The sequence below is a fragment of the Trachinotus anak genome, unplaced genomic scaffold (genome assembly GCF_046630095.1).
Source record: "Trachinotus anak isolate AG129_WGS33_773 ecotype Australia unplaced genomic scaffold, CSIRO_AGI_Tana_v1 ptg000033l, whole genome shotgun sequence".
Taxonomy (NCBI): domain Eukaryota; kingdom Metazoa; phylum Chordata; class Actinopteri; order Carangiformes; family Carangidae; genus Trachinotus; species Trachinotus anak.
Window position 1 is genome coordinate 2,979,059 of NW_027273884.1, and position 19,996 is coordinate 2,999,054.

General features: G+C 39.9%; 1 protein-coding gene across 6 annotated transcripts in view; it reads right to left on the minus strand.

The window, feature by feature from the left end:
* Positions 1 to 19,996, minus strand: part of alk (ALK receptor tyrosine kinase) — a 204,927-nt gene that overhangs the window by 54,709 nt on the left and 130,222 nt on the right. For all 6 annotated transcript variants that reach the window (XM_071471040.1, XM_071471038.1, XM_071471041.1 and 3 more), the window contains 2 exons: positions 19,368 to 19,501; positions 3,009 to 3,140 (listed from right to left, as the gene is read on the minus strand). In XM_071471040.1, the coding sequence (XP_071327141.1) occupies positions 3,009 to 3,140; positions 19,368 to 19,501 (266 nt within the window). The remainder of the gene's footprint in view (positions 1 to 3,008; positions 3,141 to 19,367; positions 19,502 to 19,996) is intronic.

Below are 19,996 nucleotides of genomic sequence, written 5' to 3' on the forward strand. Positions count from 1 at the left end.
GGAGGTCTGAGGTTCGAGTTTCATTTCTGTGCTTGAAAGTTTTCACCGTAAGTTTGCTTTATGTTCCTTTTATCTTTAGCCACTGTCTGTGAGTGCCCTGTACCTATAGGAATCTGTAAGTGCCCTGATAACAGTGTGCTTTCTGGAAATGGCATCATCCAGATAATGGAGCTGAAATTGGCCGGAGAAGAGATCATAAAGCAGGTATTCTTCAGAAACAAAAGCAAGAAAATGCTTCCTTTCTCAATGACACTTGTATTAGAATTATTTCTATGATGAAAAAGGCTTTAACAGTTCCCAAACACCTAAAAATCATGAAAGTAACTGGTAAAAAGTCTTTTTCATTTTCGTTTTTAAGTAAGATAGAAAAATGTCAAAACTGTGAAGGCTTCTCTGGACATTTTGGGTGAATTTCATATTCTTCTGTGTCTTGCGATATCATGAGTCACTCTCCTTGTTACATAAACCAGTCACTGACACTTAAATGTGCTTCATGTGCTTCAGTGTCACATAACATGAAGCTGCTAACAATATGAACAGAAAAGTCTGTGAGGATGTCACTTTGGACATATCTATACACTTTAGCTCTGTCCAGATTTGTCACTCTTGGTGCCTTTTGCTTCCCAAGCTATGACTCTTCCCTGTTTGCTGTTAGTCTAGTTTGGCCACTCCAAAATAGACCCACCTGGTAACACACTACTTAATGAGGTCTGAATGAGGCTAACATAACAGTAGCATTACTACTGTATGAAAACTGACATGAACATTACTTAATTTTTATGAATGATGAGTAGAGTGTTGGTCACTTGTGTCACGTCAACTTGAAAAGGGACACAGCTTGTAAAAACATGACATGGTAGGATTAATGTAATTATATTAGGAAATGCTCTGCGATGTCAGGAATAATATTCTTCATCTCTTTAACAATGTAGAGAGTTAATAAGATTAATAAAGATTTAATAATGTACTATCATCCTGAAAATGTAATAACTATGTAAATTATTATAATTACTATTATTGGTTTGTCTTGAGGAAACGCCCCAGGAAGTTATTGTGTGGACTACTCTCAAATCAACCAAAGTAAGACTGGGTGGACACAGCAGCATGAGCAGTCAGAGTCACCATAGCTAACCGGACAAAGACATCATAGCACTGGCCTCACTCTCTCACAATGAGTGATGTTTGGGAGGATCAATAATCTGTCATCACAGATAATATCAAACAAAACAAAAAAAAAAATCTAGCAAACTACTACTTTATGTTCCTACTTACATCCATCTTTGATGCAAAGCAGCATTTCTCTGTAGTTGCAGGGGAAATGTGGTGTTGGAAAGCAGAGCGGTATCTGCAGAATTTAGACTGACTAAGATCAACCAGAGGAAGCTGTGACTCTCACAGAGCGGAGGATGTGTTTATGCATAATGATGGTGGGGAAGGATGGTGAAGGAGATCCACAGGGACTTGATTTTCCTTATATGTCAGGAATCTTAGTGATTGACACAAGCTAAGTTTGTTCCTCCTGCTTCTCTCTGCTTTTTCCTGTTAATGAGCCTTGGCACATCTTATGAAGGATTTAAATAGATCAAATCAGATGAAGACAACTCGTGGATAGATCATAGAGAATAGGGTATCAGAGAGGGAACACTATGTGATTTGGGTAGCAGGGGCTAATCGTGATGAATGAAGGTGATGAAAATGGAATAAAAACAGAGAATGAAGTACAAAAGTAGACTGTGTGTGACTGGGAGAAATATCACAGTGACAAACTAGAGATTGTCAGTCTCTGTTCTTAGATTGAGAGACAGAGAGAAAACCTTGATTCAAAGTAAATGACATCTGGCCTTCATGCTTCTGTGCACTTTCAGCAGACAGTGGAGAAGGTGTGTGGAGATGCAGAGAAAAGAGGTGTCAGATCTTAAACAATTCCCAGTGGACTCACAGCAAGGATTAGACCACACTTTCCAAGCTCTGTTTGTTGCTGATGTAAATATACAATTACTAGTCTCATAGTGGTGCTCATAACACATGATTCAGAAATATTTACATGAATGCTGCACTCTATTTTGCATCATACTTAACTGTAGATAGTTACTGAATGACATCCATGATGTGTACAAGCCGGTTTTGTGTTTCACTGACTATATTTACACTCCAATGTCCAATTCTGTCTTCTACAATCAAAATGTTACACACACACACACTTATTACATTCAAATGGAGATTATACCCTTGGGTTATCCTCTCTGGCTAATTAGCACTGATAAGTCCTCCTGCAGTAAAAAGAGAGCCTGAGTGCCTGGCTGGGATTTTCATCCTCTCGTTACCCTCTTATCTTTCAGCGACCATAGTTAGCAAACCTATGAGCACAAGGGAGCAGCCTTCATTTTAATAAGCGCCACATGGGAGGCTGACCTGCTCTGTAGGCAGGAGCAAATTATTTCTGGTCAGTTTAATATGGGTGAAAAACTCTGAAATCAAACTACAACATTTAAAAACACTGTAGGGTGAAAGAGTCTGAACTATGTGTGAAGACAATGTAAAAACACACGCATACAGGTAGGACTAAAAAAAGATCCTCGACACTCATGCAGACACAGACACACAAACAGCAGGGCCTGGGGGACTTCACTTGTGAATAAGATGTCAGCATACTTGGCTAGTGTTCCTCCTAGGGCTTGAGAAAAGCAGAAAACAAATGTGCAAAGAGGTAGAAATAACAACCGTGGAATATGTCAAGGGTGAGAAATGCTAGCCAAGCATAGCTATGCTGCCTTTTTTTCTGCCTCTACCCCTGCTTCTCTGTCAGGAAAGCGCACACGCAGGCTCTCAGTTGTTGCTCTGTTGGGCAGGATGCAACGGCTTCATTAAAGGCGACTCACAACGGCTGACCAATTTCACAACTGGGCCGTTGTGATCCAGAAATGAATGCAGGAAGGACAGCCGACACGTGAGCTTTCCTCTCGCTCATTCTTATCAACAGCTGTGTTCTTGTATCACAGTGTACTCACGGCATATGTCGCCTTCGTCATCGCCGAGGGGACAGTCTGTACTGAAGTCACACAGTTTGTCCAATGGGATCCCAGGTCCCTGATGACAGTGGTACTGACCCTCCAGTGTGATGTTAGGGCCAGGTGAGGATGCTGGACAGAAGATGAGGAGGGAAAGAAGACAAAGAAAACTTGTAATATCAAGGTTTTCCTCACACTGGCATTGTAACAGTACACAATACAACCAAAATGTTTCCAGAGTGCAGCAAGAATTTAGGAAACGATTTGCAATGGCAGCAAAATCAGAAAATACAATGTAACAACAACAAAAAATCTACTTTGGAGCCAAGAAAAAAAAACAGATTATGTTCCAAGTTTACTTATTGAATACCGCTGCTAGATTTATATGTTGGACACAAAACACAAATCAGTAGCTCAGGGAAAACATAACTTATAGTAGAAAATATATAGTCAGTATATAAAAGTACATCAGTCAGTGACAAAGGCTAATATAACCCCTGACTGTAAACCTTGTATGGCATCCACAGACTGCCTGTAGCATCATAAATAACATGGCCCAGGCTGCATAAGCATCTGGCTTTGAATACAGTACATATCCATCAGACAAGGAACACAAGCAGCAAAAACAATGACCTAGATACTGTAGCAGGTAGCAGGAGGGGAGGGAACACACAAACACAGACACCAATTGATATCACCGGTCCCAGCAACTCAATTGGAACCAGGGACATTTGCATACTTATGCAAATCAGAGAGGTGATATCTCCAGGTTGTGGAAACTGACTGCTCACCTCCACCTCAATCATCAGAGACGGATCACAGTGACGAGAACAAAACAGAAAAGAGGGAAAAAAAACTTTCCGCTGATGGGGATCTTGTTTTGCCCCCTCACTCATGAGGAAAAATGGAGAAGTGATTCTTATCATGAGTGACTGGCTCCACTTACTGTAGTTTGCCCTTGATCTGTATTATGTAGATTTATTCTACATGCAGACAAACTTGGGTCGGAAGTCTGATAACGTTGGAGTCCATGACAGGAGAGGCAGCGTGGAGCAAATACTGTTAGCTGAGCTGACTAGATGTACAGTACTGCTACATTAATTTTAACAAGACCTTTGTAATGATTGTAGCCTGTTTTTCAGGCTGCAAACTTTCTCTCTGATGTGTTGATGCACTTTCGACACCACCTTTTTCAAATTCAGACTTACATGAGAGTGACAGGCTCACAGACCTGTATCAGGACAAGATAAAGTACAGCATAAATCAACACAAAAACAACTATAATATTATGTGTCAACATCAAACACTGAAAACACCAACAATTAACATGACATGTATTTTGATGTTTCTGTTTCTGTTGCCTTTAAAACCTCAACTGAGCTTCTATTATAGATAAATTTAAGCATTTAACAATACAGTTTGCTTATTTTACTGCATGATTTAAAATAAATGCAATTTAAAATGTGTTAGGTAAAGTTTATGAGGTGAAACTTGAGCAAAAGTCAGATTAATTACCTGCTCACAAATCTGCAATATATGAAGTTTAAGTACACAAATCAAATGCTAGGTTTCAGTAATTGTACTACAATTGTTACTGCCACTCTTGCATGGCAGCTGTATAGAAATTATTGTCTGGTTATAATGTGGTAGAGAGCAGAAATTTCATAGCTAAGCCTGATTTGCAGCACACTTCACCCCTTTTTTTTTTACTGTGGGTGAGAAACCTTGAGGCCCACTGAGAAACTGGCATTAGGTACCTATACGGATTAAAAGAGGGGGTTGCATTTTTTATTGGACGAAAACACATTAGTCAGGGGCCTCCCACGGTGCACTATTGTGGCAGGGCATTAATGGCTGAGAGCCATATTAACATGTCAGTGAGTAATCCAGTTGAGATTCTTTGAAAACATATTAGACTAAGTAAACGAAGTTGATAATGAATAGCCTTTTTCATCAGTGCTCTGCTGCACATTATGATTCATTTTTCAGGACCCTTTACAAAGTAAAGGCTGTGAAAAGTGCCTTTTCTTGCACAAACAAAACTACAGTCTCACTGACAAAACATTTGCAGAACAGAGGGCAAATATAACATTTTATTCAAATGAGGTGAGGCAGAGGCTTGTATGATTATGACCCACTGTGTGGGCAAGATGTGGTGTTGCTATGTGTATTCAGTCATATTCATCACATGCATTATGTATTTGTTGTGCTCAGTGGCTTCCTCTTTGTATAATGTTGACACCGCAAGCAGAAAGATTTATCAAGAAAGAAAAAAGGTATCTAGAGTTCACTGAAACCTTTGGGAAAGGTATGTAAATTCATCGATTTATCTTAGTTTGATGATAGTTGAGCAAAAAGTATCAACGTGGCAATGTCACTGAACTTTAAGCCCCCACAGCAGGTAAGTGCAGCCAGACATGGCTGCTGCACTCCTGGTCTACCGCAGTTCTTAAATCACACTTGTCAGATTGTGAAAACAAGTGGGTCAGTGGGGGATCTATTGCCTGTGGGAGTAAGTGAGTTTTGTTATCGGTGTGCTCAGGGGGTTGGTTTGTCTTTGTAAGGGGCATGATGTACGAGTGGTGAGGGGCTGGACAGGTGACAGAGGGCACAGCCGCTGCTGATAAATGACAAAACAGTTACACAAACAAAGAAAATGAGGTGCTGCTGTTTGGATAGAGCAAAATGGCAAACAATTAGTCTCTGTGCACAGCCATTAACTTTACAAAACTGAAAACACAATGACAAAGAAAGCTTGGGTTGTTTTTCCTCTATAACATGTTGGCTTGAGACTCTAGCTGCATCATATGTGGAAACAGCTGTGCATCAGGTTCACACTTCGCTTATGCTGAGCTGATTTAGATCAAGTTTCAAGCTATTATTCCTGATACAGCTTTGAAAGAAATTCAGGTGTTTATGACAAATATTCAAAGGAAAAATAAACAAACCCACCACACAAGACACTAAAAGAAACATTTTATGCTGCAACAGAGCCAGCACACTCAGAAATCAACAAAGATGCTGTATTTCAGTCACAAGGACATCAATGCTGTAGGACAGAAAAACTTGTATACATTGACACACATAGTCTTAACAAAAAGAGACTCCAGTGTCAATTCCAGACTGCACATGATATCTCTGATACAATTCTGTAGGAAATAACAACAGTAACTGATTCACTTTCTCATCCCCACCTTCTAGCTTTGTGTAGTTTCATACCAAATAAGTTTCAATCCAAAATAATATCTTTTTCAGGGTCCATTTGGTTTTAGAGTCGGAGTTGCAGGTCTACACTGACATTGATCTTCTGCTGCAAAGCTGAAAAAGCAGGAATGGCAATGAGACAGACACCCTGCTGTTTGCAATACTTCTCACCTGCTGCTTTTGTGTGAATGTCAGAGAGTAATGAAGAGCCCTCAGTCACATTCTACTGTATAATGTTCAGGCCATCAGGATCGACTGTTGACAACTGTCAGTGAATTACTGGTGAATAATGAACGAGTATCCAGACAAGAGTCAGTTAGAACAAGCAAGTGACATCAATGTACGCTGTCAAAAGCTGGCGTTGCCACTGGAGACATTCAGTAGGCAGAGAGATTAGATTTCACTTGTCTATCTTTGTTAATGACGTCTTGCAAAGAGGTGTCCAGGGTTTATTATACGTGACAGTTTTACCAGTTATAATAGTGTATACATCTTTGCTAAATGGCATGTTACAGTTACGTTTGAATACGCATTTTTCTGTAGAAATTCTGTATAAACTCTACCATTAAGGATCAAACCTGAATACAATTCAGTCACAGAAAAGACAAAGCAGGCACAATGTTATGGTCATAATAAAAAATACAAAATACAAAAAACAAATACTTGTTACATTAAATCTGGATTCTGTACTGCTTTCTTAAGACAGCAGTATAATAAATTTCATGCGTAGGCCTAATTATTACTTTACAGACAAAAGGGAAATAAGCCCATTTGATACGTGAACAAATCTGAAGTTAAACATTTTCTTCTCACATCTTCTGAGAGAAGTTGAACTTGCTTTGCTGTGTTTTCACTCAAGTTTTGTTTTTCCTCTTCCTCTTCTGAAAATCCCATTTTCCAGGATAGCATCCAAGTTGCCCTACTTTTTCAACTTTCATTGAAGCCATCTGTTTGCAGGATGAAAATCAGGGAACATTTTACCTTCAACAGGAAAAACCATATGCTAGAAAACATGCAGATGTCCAAAGTTTTGTTCTACCTGTGGTGTCTGCAAAATCTGTCAAATTTCATAAATGATGAAATCCAAGACAAAATCATTATGCAGGGTGACAAATGGTGATGTTACTAAAAATCATCATCAGCAAGTCAAGGAAAGAGGGTTAGAGGTATAATGCATACAGAGTATATAAAGTGCTTGTCATTGTAGCCAAGACATTTGGGAGCCATTGGTGTAAAGGGTGTGCTGTCCAGTCACTGAAGAAAATTTACATTTTCCTACTGGCTAAAAGGTGACATGTCAATAGTGTATGCAGAAAAACAAATAAATGGCGCATTGTTTTGGAAGTGGTGGTTCCCTTTTTTACACCATCCTCTAGCTGAAATCAATTCAGCACTTAACATATTAGTGTTTTTGCATAACCGCATCATGCATATCACGTTTTTGAGATTCCACTGATAGAGATGTCTCACTCTGCAGCATATCACAAAATCATGCAAAGCAGTTTGTCTCTCCATTTGAATAAAACTTTTGCTATGGTTTGGTGGAGATTACTTGCAGATTTGAATACAGACAGATGTGTCCTTGTTGCAGTCAAGCTACAAAAACACAGTCTGGAGTCAAGCAGAGGGTAGACTTGTACTGAAATTAATACAGCTTTTGTTTTCCTACAGATGAGCAAGCATGTCAGTCATATCTTGAAATCCCTGTGTGTGCTCTGAAACAACAAAAAACACTCTGAAGAATTGCCTGGTTTGAGATCTGCTTGTGCTTTGTGTGTACAGAATGGAAATACCTTAAAACCACTCCCAAAAAGGGAAAAGAAAAAAGACAAAAATGCCTTCACAGACTTTACTGTGTCTATCAATAACAATTCAGAAGTAGTTCGAGCTCATTTATCCTATTCTGCTCATTCATTACATTGTATTCTCTAATCTCACATGCTGTAATGATGGACTGTCCTCTGTCATGGGGTAAAAATCTCAAAGGGTCCATGCAAGGGATGCGCCACTACCCCGCCACCACACTGAGGCCAGAATCCAGAGATATTCATGGAGATTTACAGTGACTGGGTTGCTAAAGATGGATGCAGCTTGGTTTCCCACTGGACAGTCGACAGGACAAGAAGTATTCGCTCATGAATTCAATTAACTGCACACAGCCACGCTCGATTGGTCAGAGCTCTGCCCAATCACTACCGCTATCTGTCATACTCACTGCTGGAGAGGCATCGGCACACACAAGAGCAGACCAGCACAGACAGAAAATAATACCTTTAATGCCTGTTCTATGTTCTAATGGATTAATTTTTTTAACAACACAAAATAGGATATCATTTGTTTCAAGTGCTGTACTCAATTTAATTAACTGAATGAGGGCTATAACGTCTCTATTTTATAATCATACTGATCCTTTCTGACCAAATGTCTTCAAGTGACTTGCCTGTAGAAAGTCAGTGACAGAAAGTGGTTGGAAAGTGCATGGAGCATAATTGTGGCATCAAAACAACAAGACTGGGGGGGTCCACAGTTTAGCAGGTACACGTTCCCCATGTTGCCACCTAAGTTTAGTGTGTTAGCATACTTACATTTTTATAATTAGCAGCAAACACAAAGTAAATCTGAGACTGATGGAAATGTCAGTAGATTTGCAGGTATTTTAATCATAAACTTTGGACAAATCAAAATTTTGATCTAATGATAGAGCCAGATGGAAGATGATCACCAGAGCAATAATGGCATGAATGGCTGTACCAAATGTGTGTGTGTGTGTGTGTGTGTATACACACATATGCATATATATATATATATATATATATATATATATATAGCATTAGCGCTACACAGTAACAGTTTTGTTTTGTGCTGAGAGATTGATTAATTGTTGATGTTAGCAGAGCCCATTTCTAAGATAACATTACCTAGTAATGTTGTTGCACACTGTTGGTGCTGTAGGGGAGCAGAAGAGAGGCAGTGAGGTAAAGCAATTTTCAAGGAAAATTTGTTAAGAAAAATGTGGCCCTTTACATAGAAATCAGTCAACACTGAGAAAGTTGGGGAAGGTCTAATTTTTTTAAGTCTGGGGGGTCTGAATACTTTCCAAATGCTCTGTTAATGAAACAAGTTTGAGATGGCAGGATAAATCGTGGCTATAAAGAGATGCACATGGTCAGCAACAATACTTAGACAGGCTATGGCATTCAAATGATGATTGATTAGTATTAAGGGGCCCAAAGTGAGCCATGAAAACACTGCCAACACCATTACACCACCACCAGCAGCCTGGACTGTTGACACAAGACAGGTTGATCTGTGGATTCATCTTGTTCATGTCAAATTCTGACCCTGCCATGTGCTGCCTCAGCAGAAATTGACATTCACCAAAACAGGCTATGTTTTTCCAGTCATCAACTGTCCAGTTTTGGTGAGCCTGTGCCCACTGCAGCTGCAGATTTCTGTTCTAGGCTGACAGGAGTGGACCCTGACGTGGTCTTCTGCTGTTGGGGTACATCCACCTCAGGTTTGGTTCTGAGATGCTTTACTGCTCACCACAATTGTAAAGAGTGGTTATCATAGCATTTCTTCAGCTCCAACCAGTCAAGCCGTTCTCCTCTGACATCTCTGATCAGCAAGGCCTTTCCGTCTGTAAAACTATCTGAGTAAACTCTTGAGACTGTTGTGCGTGAAAATCCCAAGAGATCAAGAGTTTCAGAAATACCCAAACCAGCCCGTCTGGCATCAACAATCATGCTATGTTCAAAGAGAGATGACCTTCACCCAATCTGATGTTTGATGTGAACATTAACTGAAGGTCCAGACCTGTATCTGCACGACTCTATACACTGCACTGCTATCACATGATTGGCTGAATAATGACATGAATAATCAGATGTACAGTTGTTCCTGATAAAGTCCTCGGTGAGTATAAATTCTGTCTTGTTGAAGTTTGTACTAGTTGCAGATTGAAGGCAGTAAAGTTCAGAGAATACATTTACGATAAAAACATGCTGCAGCTACAGTAATTATAATGTGCACTACAGTAAAGTCTGTCATTTGAAATTACACGGACAGAGGTGATTCAATGGCCAGATAAAATTCAGGAATTCTCAGTACAAATAAAATGAGATTTAGGTTTGCTGTATCTCAATGACTGACTTTTCAATCAATGATGGTTTAAGTCCATAACATCCAGAAATGTTCTTCTCCCTGCCAGGTCAGGGTTGATTTAGACATCTGTTCCATTTGGCATGTGTATGCTGGGAACACTCTGCTTGGTGCCCTGGGTCATTTAACACTTGCTCAGTATCTTAAAATGAAACTACCTGTTTAGATTGCCTTGGAAATGTGCCTGCACCAGAAATCCAGTTTGTGTTGAGAGGATGCTGCTCAGGGAAACCCCCAAGGCAAGAGATTAGAGGTAGAATGTGATGAAGCTTCATACTGCAAGATAGGGCTTCTGTTAATTGATGAACTGTGTTTTTTTTTGGAACTTGCTCTGACTTTTTTTTCAGAGGGCATTCTCTTTTGGCTAACAATGTGTGATCACCAACAAGTTTGCAAGGGAGCTAAAAGTATCCTGAGCCATCAGAAGATCTACAGATGCAACAAAAAGAGAGAAAATATCAATCAAATTAACTCCAAGCAAATCTGGCAGGTAGAAGAAATACTGGTTGCCCACAAGGCTCCTGAAAGCATTTGTGATCAAGAATTACATTTTAATTCTGTTGTTTCAGGCCCTCAGGCAGACAGTAAATGAGTTGAGAGGGGAGCAGATACATAGGCAGGGGGGGAACACAGCTCTCTTTTTTTGTTTCTCTTAATCAATATCTTTACAATAAACCCAACTGATAATATGAACAAAATAACGGACAGTATGCCAGGGAACAAACATTTTGGCATTGAAGTCATTTGACAGGAAAACAGAATTTCACCAGTTGAAAAATACACACAATTGATTAAATACTGCTGCCAGCCATAGGCAGAAATACAGAAAATAATCAGCCATTCAGGTTATTTAATCAAAACTAATAAACTGACACACAAATTTGTAACCACACATACTGAGGGACTGAAATGATTGAACTAACAGAAAGACAGACAGGTCAAATAAAGGAAAACCATCATAAAATGTCTTAGTTAGGTGTTGGACCACCATGTTCCACCACAAGAGGTTTAATGTGCCTCAGCATTGATTCTACAAGTCTCTGAAAATCTACTGGAGGGATGACCACCATTCTTCCTTAAGATATTCCCTCATATGGTGTTTTAATGATGGGGGATGAGAGCACTGTCTAACACGTCAGTCCAAAATCTGTTCTATTGTTCTGTGAGATCTGATGACTGTGAAGGCCATAGAGCTCGATTCACATTATTTTCATACTGAGCAGGATAGAAATGTTTCATCATAGGATAAAGGGGATCACTCAGAACAACTTAATATTGATACGCAGTGACCCCATCCTGTTCCTTCATTAGCATGCGCATTAGTTGGCAGAGGGGGCAAAGTGGTTATCGTTTTCAAGAACTGATATAAATTACAGACATTTTCTTTTGGGAGCTCTTCCATAGTTGAATTGCAGACTGTAAAAATAGAATCTGTGACTAACCCTCAAGTCTGTGTCTTAGCCTCTAGGCCTCCTGAGTCAGATAAAGACTGTTTTTTACAGAGTTCTACAACTTCCTGTCTCATATTGTTCCATTTCATGACAAAGTGTTTATATGAGGTGATTTTAATATTGGTGTATGTTGTCCAGATAAGCCTATAATAAACAATACATGTCCTAGACTCCTTTGGCCTTTTTTAGCATATAAATAAAACTACCCATTTACAAGGGCATACCCCTGACCTTGTCATATCTGAGATGATCATATATGAGGTTTTTTATTGATTATATCAATATAAAGATGATGCATGTTATTCTGATCATATGCCTGTTGTCTTTAACTCCACCTCATCTAGTCCTTTGTTTACTGCCCCTGGTTATTATTCCCATGACATAAATTCTCTCATTGCAATCAGTTTGCTGAAGCCTATCTAAGAAATGCCATTGGAACCTCTATTTCTACTGGTGCCAAGCTTCTCTCAAGTTGAGATAACTTAATTTCCCTCCTCCATTCCTCCTGTTCAGCTATCCTGGACTCGATAGCCCCCCTCAAATATAGACATCACAAACTTAAATCCCATCAGTGGTTAGATGATGCAGCACTTAGGGAGGCCTGTCAGAAAGCAAGAGCGGAGATGGAAAAGAGATCACCTCCCATCCTACTGCTCAGGACTCCCGGCTACCTTTCATCAACTTTAACTGTGTTCCTTGTCTGATTTGAGGCACACAGTCATGCATATGAAACCCACAACCTCCTCTCATGATGTTGTACCCTTCTTTATCATAAAGTATACTTTTGATATAATTGGGCCTTGCATTCAAGTTATTATTAACTCTTGATCTGCCTCTGGCACTGTCTCTGCATCTTTTAAACAAGCAATTGTCCAGCCTCTGCTCAAAAATCCTAACGTTGATATTAAATATTTAGATAACTATCAGCCCATCTCTAAATTACCATATTTTTCTCAAAAATAATGGAGAACATTGTCCTGTCAACTGCTACTACTCCCGAATCCATTTCAAACTGCTCTGGGGAAAAAGTGATCCTGGTTCTATTAGATCATTTTGCAGCTTTCAATGGATCATTACAACCTTCTGACATGTTTGAAATGTGGGTTGGTATTAAGGGTACAGCACTATACTAGTTTAAATCTTATCTCCTACATAGGACATTTTCAGTGGCTAGGTGAGTTTTCCTCTTCCTCTGCCCCTGCCACTGATGGGGTCCCTCAGGAATCCATCCTGCGGCCAGTTCTATTCAGCCTCGTGGAAACATTATTAGGAAGTATATCTCTTGTCACTTTTTTGCTGATGATTCACAGCTTTGCCTTGCATTTAAATCTATGGATTCCCTAAAGCATCTCCTAACGCTAGATGGGAAATAACTCTACAGCTAAACAGTATCAAAATGCTTATCTTTGCTCCCTCTAAGACCAGAAGCCATCTCACTTGTAAACTAGACCACCTTGCCCTATATGAGAAGTCTCAAGCAAAAAAATGGGGTTGTTATCTTTGATTCTATTCTATTTTATGGTTAAATAGTTACTATCAGTAAAAAATAATTTCCAAACTCCAAAATGCCAATTCTGTCTTTCCATGACATTTAGCATGACAGGACGTTGTAATCCACATGTTTGGGCCTTCCTGAGTCTTCATTACTTGCCTGAAGCTCCTTGGTCTCTTAGATCTGACAACAAATCTGTCTTGTATGTTCCATGTTCACGACTAAAACTAAAAAGTTACAGAGCTTTTTCAGTTGCTGCTCCAAGATTGTGGAACCAGTTGCCATTAGAAATGAGATGTGCTTCTCTATCTCTGTTTTTAAATCTAGGCTAAAGGCGGAGTTTTATTCAGTGGACTTTTTGGTCCCCCTAATCCTTTCCCTGTTGTAATGTGTAGAACTCTGTTTTTGTCCCTGGTTGTTCCACTTTGTGTTTAAACTTTTACTTTGCAGTTTAATATCATTTGTAAAGCACTTCAGCCAGCTTAAGCTGTGTTTAAATGCACTTTAGAAATAAACTTTACTTATGGGACAAGTGGACCCAAACCAATCAAATATAATGGCTTGTGGGGTAGGCTGAGAGAGATCCGTAGTTGAGGCAGGAATCTAAGGTTCAAAAATGCAGAGCTGTTTTATTTCATTTTCATTTCTTCATGGCTTTTCTTTTCAATGCCTGTGGCTTATGTTATGGACAGAAATAACATGACTGAGGTTAAAAAGAAAAAAACAAAAACAGGTGAAGCGGTTGTACCTAAGGGTGACAGATCCTTTCCTTTGCGGGTGCTTTGTGCTATTCTCCCTGCCTCAGGTGCGATCATGTGACTATTGGATGGGGACGTCTTGACAGCACCCCGCAGCATAATAGAGCCACCGTACCGTTCTCTTGGTGTATGCCACACATGCACTCACCCACTTGTGGAGAATATGGTGAGAGATGACTCATCTGACCCTTTTAGTTTTTTCCACATCTCTGTAGACCAGTCCCTCAGGTTTTTGCACCACTGAACCCTCAAATGTGCATTTATCTTTGTAATGAATTGTGATAATTTCCTGAACAAAAACTAACAATGAAATACGCACACACACAAACACACACATACACACACACACACACACACACACACACATACACACATGTATATATACATTATACATATATATTGCACAGTTCCCTGGTGCAAATTAAACATAATAGCTTTTAGTGTCTTAGGGCAGAGGCTTCTAACAGTTAATGTTAATATTAATCAACATCAACTAGCAGAACAAAAGTATACAGAGTATACTCGGTAAGTTTGATCCTGCCACTGAAAGCTTTCCAAGTAGGATACGATTAACAAACACACTGCTTGCAATATTTTGTACACCTGCTGGACATTATCCAGTCCGCACATGTGTACATGTACATGTGTACATATACAGACTGATGAGCGCTGGCAGAGCTGATGAGTCTTTACAAGACTGACAGGAAACAATGAAATCAGTTCTAGTCTATCGCTCACCCTCTCCAGCCACTGCAAGACAACTGCTTCAACCTTTTGCTACAATTTTTACATTCTTTTGATCTAACAAATATTCTCACTCTGCTGTGACAATGCTGAATATATATATTACTACCCTGTGCTTGTCATCCAATAATGAAAACTCCAGGGATGAGTTTAATTTATTCATGCAGTCAAAGCAAAATTGAAAACTCAATTAAAGGCTTATGCTGGCAAACGCTCTGTGTATTTAAAGGCGAGCCTCAGTACCACACTCTGATACTGAACAGCTTATTTTCTCCAAATCACCATCACCCATCCATCCACATGTCCAACACTCTGTCCACTCCACCGGCTTTCTCCAAACCCATTTCCCTCATTGCTTCCACAGGGCCGTGTGTGATTGATGGGCCTAGGGACACCCTCACTCTGCTGTGTACCTAATCGCAAAGTATGGACTTGCTGTAACGCTCCATTAGGAGCCTGCAACAGCATGGTGTAATGGTTAGGGAAATGGGCCAGGGAGGGGAAGGTCACTGGTAGAAATTCCCACTGGGTTCACCGCTGCCTTGTCTCAGCTACATGTCCAACTGGAAAAATGAATTGTGACAATTTGCAGGGTAATACATGAGCACAAGTACCAAATATGCTCTTCAGCAGAAAAACATTGCTGTAACTGTAACTGTGAAGGTAAATATGACCTTCTGCTTTGCCACAGTACCATGACAGAGACAAAGTCAAATCTGCTATTGACACAATCTGGTAATGAGCTTTTCAGTCATCACAGTAATCTATGTTTACTTCCAGGATGAGGAGCTGTGGGAAGTTAAGAGTGTCATTGACGGATTTGCTGCACTTGAGTAATTAGGTTCTCTGTAAAGCTATGCCACAGCCATCAGAACAATACCAGCAGAACTAGAAAAGTAGAAGAATTCTAACTTCCTGTCAGGAGGATGAGCTCATATAACCGCCCAAGTCACTTTAGGGGCAACAAATTGGATTCCTTGTTGGCCCTGTGACTGATGAGTTAATTAAAGTGGAGGGGTATGGAGAAAGAAATCAGACATTGCGCCATTTATTTATCCTGTATTGACTATATCTCCTTGCACTTCACTGGCTTGAGTAATCGTGGCCTTTCTACTCGAGAAAACAAGTAAGAGGCAGGAAATGGACAATGTCATTGTCAAATTTGATTAAAACAAAATGTATCTATGAGATTTAGCAGAATTTGAGTCAGCTAACGGGCCATGAGGATAATTTTGAATTCTAAATGTAGCTTATCTGAAGACAGACATGCTGAAAAGACAACAAAAAGCAATGGACCACATGATGTTGGAAATAAAATTAATCTTTAGCATGTTTTTCTCTCTCACTGATTTGAGTATCCTCACTTTCTCTAAGTCTACAAGAAACCATTATGCAACCACCCCTGTGTGAAATACAGAATATTTTGTGTCCACAGACTTTTATCTGATGAAATTAAAACTTCAAACCTTTGGGTCCAAATTAAATACAGTTAATCAAGTTTGGATCAGTCTTTGCGCTACCCATCCCAAAAGCCTGACAATACAGGACAGAAATAGCTATAATTAACAAATTTTGAGTGCAGGCAACTGGAACAAATAAAGCAAACAACTGTTTTCTGCCAGGGATGGAGTGTGAGAGCCTTAATCGAGCTCCCTGGCTTTATGTTCTGTGCTAGGTAGGAAGGAAGGTAATTTGAGCCCAGCCTTGTGACAGGTGCTGGAGGGGAAAGTGGGGGAGGTTTAGAGCACCGCGAAATGTGGAGAGGCCGCGCTGCAAGCGTGCAGAGACGGATTAGGGCTTAGTTTGGGAGTGGGATGTGTGTAGTGGGTGTTGTGATGGAGACCCAGGTGTTGCCTGAGGAGAGTATGGCACGTCTGCATGCTTTTTCTCTCCACTAGCCACAGCTTATGTGCTGCCTGGCAAGAGGAACATAGTGAACCCAGAGAACAAATAGACACTGTTCAGCTGAGGCTGGATTTGCATGAGCAACAGCACTCACTGCTCTGTCCTCACAGTGACTGAAAAGACAGTTAAAAATACAGGCACCGGAGAATCAGTAATGGTGTAGTGAGACTGATTTGTTTGTGTGTGAATGTCCGTTTTCACCTCATGCAAAGTGATTCTAGGGATAATTTGGGAAAGTGACTGATTCTGTTAGTCTTCACTCCAACAATTACATGAGAACTAGGACTTATCTTTAACTTTAAGATTAGAACTTTTTATTTTTAGTTTATGTGAAAGTAAGAGTTAAAGTTAGCTATGCAGTGTTGAGGAGTTAGGGTTAGAAATGTGAAATTTATGGGCAATTCATGGGAGATTTTATTTTCCCTCTCCTTCTCCTTGTCATCATCTTTTTCTCTCTCTTTCTCACACTCTCACACATGTGCATGTACATATTTGATAACCAAAACCAGATAATGGGAAAGTGAGGTGTTGCTGACTTGTTGTCAGGCTGTCACTGTTGGCCAGCTGTGAGAAACTCACCTCAAGTCCAAACATCCCATTTGAACCAAATTTGAAGAATTGGAGACAAATCTTTCCTGTTGAAGTTCCTCATTCATCCGCAGCTAAATATTGACTGAGCATAAAAGCTATTTCATTGTTGCAGAGCTCAAAGAGACTCACCCTCTATAAAAGTAGAGGAGATTAAATTTGCTGTAATGTGTGTGAATCTCTCTGAATTCAGAAAGAGGCCTTGGGGAATGATCAGTGTGTAGTCTTCCAGTATGTAGCATAACAAGCAAATAAAATTGACTTTGAAAATGATGTGCCCAATGCTGGTCCACCTGTCAGTCTTTTTTCTAAGTGACTCACCCAAAATCTCTGGACAGAAATCAGGGCAAGTGAGGATGACAATAGTTGACAGGAAGGTGAACAACTGTTCATGTAACAAGGGAATATTCCCAGGTGTCAGATGTGCCCAGTAGCAGAATCTCACAAACAGGTAAAACAAAGAAGCCAATCTTTTCTCATGTTCTGTTTGTAAAATGACCAGGACACTTTTTATGAGACTCTAATTACAAATGAATAATAATAATAAGACACAAAATAAGGCCATATGTTACATGTGCTGACAGAAGGTAAGGATTTTGATAGTAATCTCCAAAAATTGATAAATCTGGTGTCCTTGGTTTTTGCATGAAAGGGTAAATGGTGGCAGTCGCAGTACCACTGTTTACTTGGGACTGGGGATTGTTTTTCAAAAAGAGGTTTTTCTATTAAGGAGCTCATTCTGCATGTTCTCTGTAGTGCAGAAGCAAAAAAAGAAAAAAAGAAAGAAAAAAGAAAAACACAGTACAGTATCTCATGGCCTCTAAAGGCAATTTTAGAGCAAAAAAACAAAAAACAAAAAAAACAACAACAAAGAAACGGCAAACTTTTACCATTTTACAGAAGATGTCTAAGAAGTATAACGCGAGAATACAAATAAAAATACATTATTGGAAATCAAGATTAAAAAGATGTAAGAAAGGTTTGTGAGGAGAATGTTGTTTAAACAACATTATATGAATGAAGGGATCCCTTTTGAGTACTGCTGCCAGTTTTAAGATTTAATTTAGTCCATGAGAAGCAGCTACTGGTGGAAAATCTCTCTTGGTCATCCTTCACTTGATTATTCCTTTTTATGTGAGTTCAGCAGACTCCAACATGGTCTGGTAAACAAGTTGGCTAACTTTTCTTACAGTCTGAAATTAACTCACTTACAAAATCCTGCTTATTTCAACATGTAGCTGTTTGAAAAAATGATGACTTTAAAGATATAAAATACATCTGGACGAATTCACATATCTGTGCCATTAAAACATCACCTGCTCTGTATGACATTCTGTACCTCTCTGCCTACCACATATCTAAACATGTATATCTGTTAGAGGAAACAAGGACTTTATCCATATTTCCTCAGTACTGCACCCATGAAATGCTTAAGAGAGGGTTGCTGTGCTTCTGCATCTAGCTCAGAGGAAATTGAATCAGTTATATTAATCCAATTTCAGGAGCTTTCGAGGTTGACAGAGAAGGATATTATTTGAGTCTCAAGCAGTCTACGCATTTCATTCCACAACATGGTGTAATAAAGTTAAAAATCACACAATGTAGCTGTGCAATTTCCACTTTGACATGTTTGAGCTGCTTTGGGAACTTGGTCACTGTGCAGTCATGTGACACACATTTGGTCTGTATATACATACATTGTATACAGAGAGTGTGATAGGAAGCACACACACACACACAAACACAGACACACATACATGCAAAAACCACAAAAACAACTGAAAAGAATCCCAAGAAGAATCCCAGTAGTTATCACCTAATACACTGGTTTGTGCTTGTTTGGACCACTTTATATTTGATCAGATAATCAGACAAACCAGATACACCAGAGGTCAAAGTGATATTCAATACTATTTGACTGAAAAACAGCCAATGTCAGTACAATATTAAATTTATAATAATATAACAGATAAAATGAAGCAACATTAAAAAAGAGCAGTTTCACCATTACCTTACAATAATTTCTCAAAGAAATTATATGGATGTGCCAGCTTACCCATAGTGCAGTTGGTGGTGAAGTGGGGTTCAATGGTGGCGGTGTCATCCTGTGGGATCCGCTGATCATAGCTGGCTGAGACCCGAAAAGGCAAGCCGCCATGGGTGCCCAGAGTGAGGTGGACCACTGCCCAGCTGCCAAGGAGAGAAAGCAGGAGCATGGTCAGTGTGAGGAGCAGACACCATGGCTGACAGAAAAACCCACATCCACTGCGGGGGTTGGGCGTTAGGACAGCACGGGCCTGCTCTGCCCGAGCTCCCAAAGTTTCTGAGGAGGGTCTGTCCAGGACTTCAGCAGAAGCCGTCATGGGGGCTTCCTCATTCTCTTCCATTTTTGGAGGGTCGCTTTCTTCCTTAGTCTGGTGCTGCATGGCCCACCCTTTGAGCCCACCCCAGACTCTTGTGGAGGTTAAGAGGTGGCGCCTCCGTTGAAAGCTGAGTGTGAAGATGGCTCTACGCCTAGACTTTTAAGCCAGTAAGACAGCAGGTGTGTGGTTGAGAGACAACAACACACCCAGGTCAAGTTCTTGTGTTGAGGCAAGCTGCAGTCTTGCAGTGAATGCTCTCCTCCCTCACCCAGCGGCTGGCTTTGTTTAGTTCAACTGTACCTAATTTTATTAAGCAAATTGT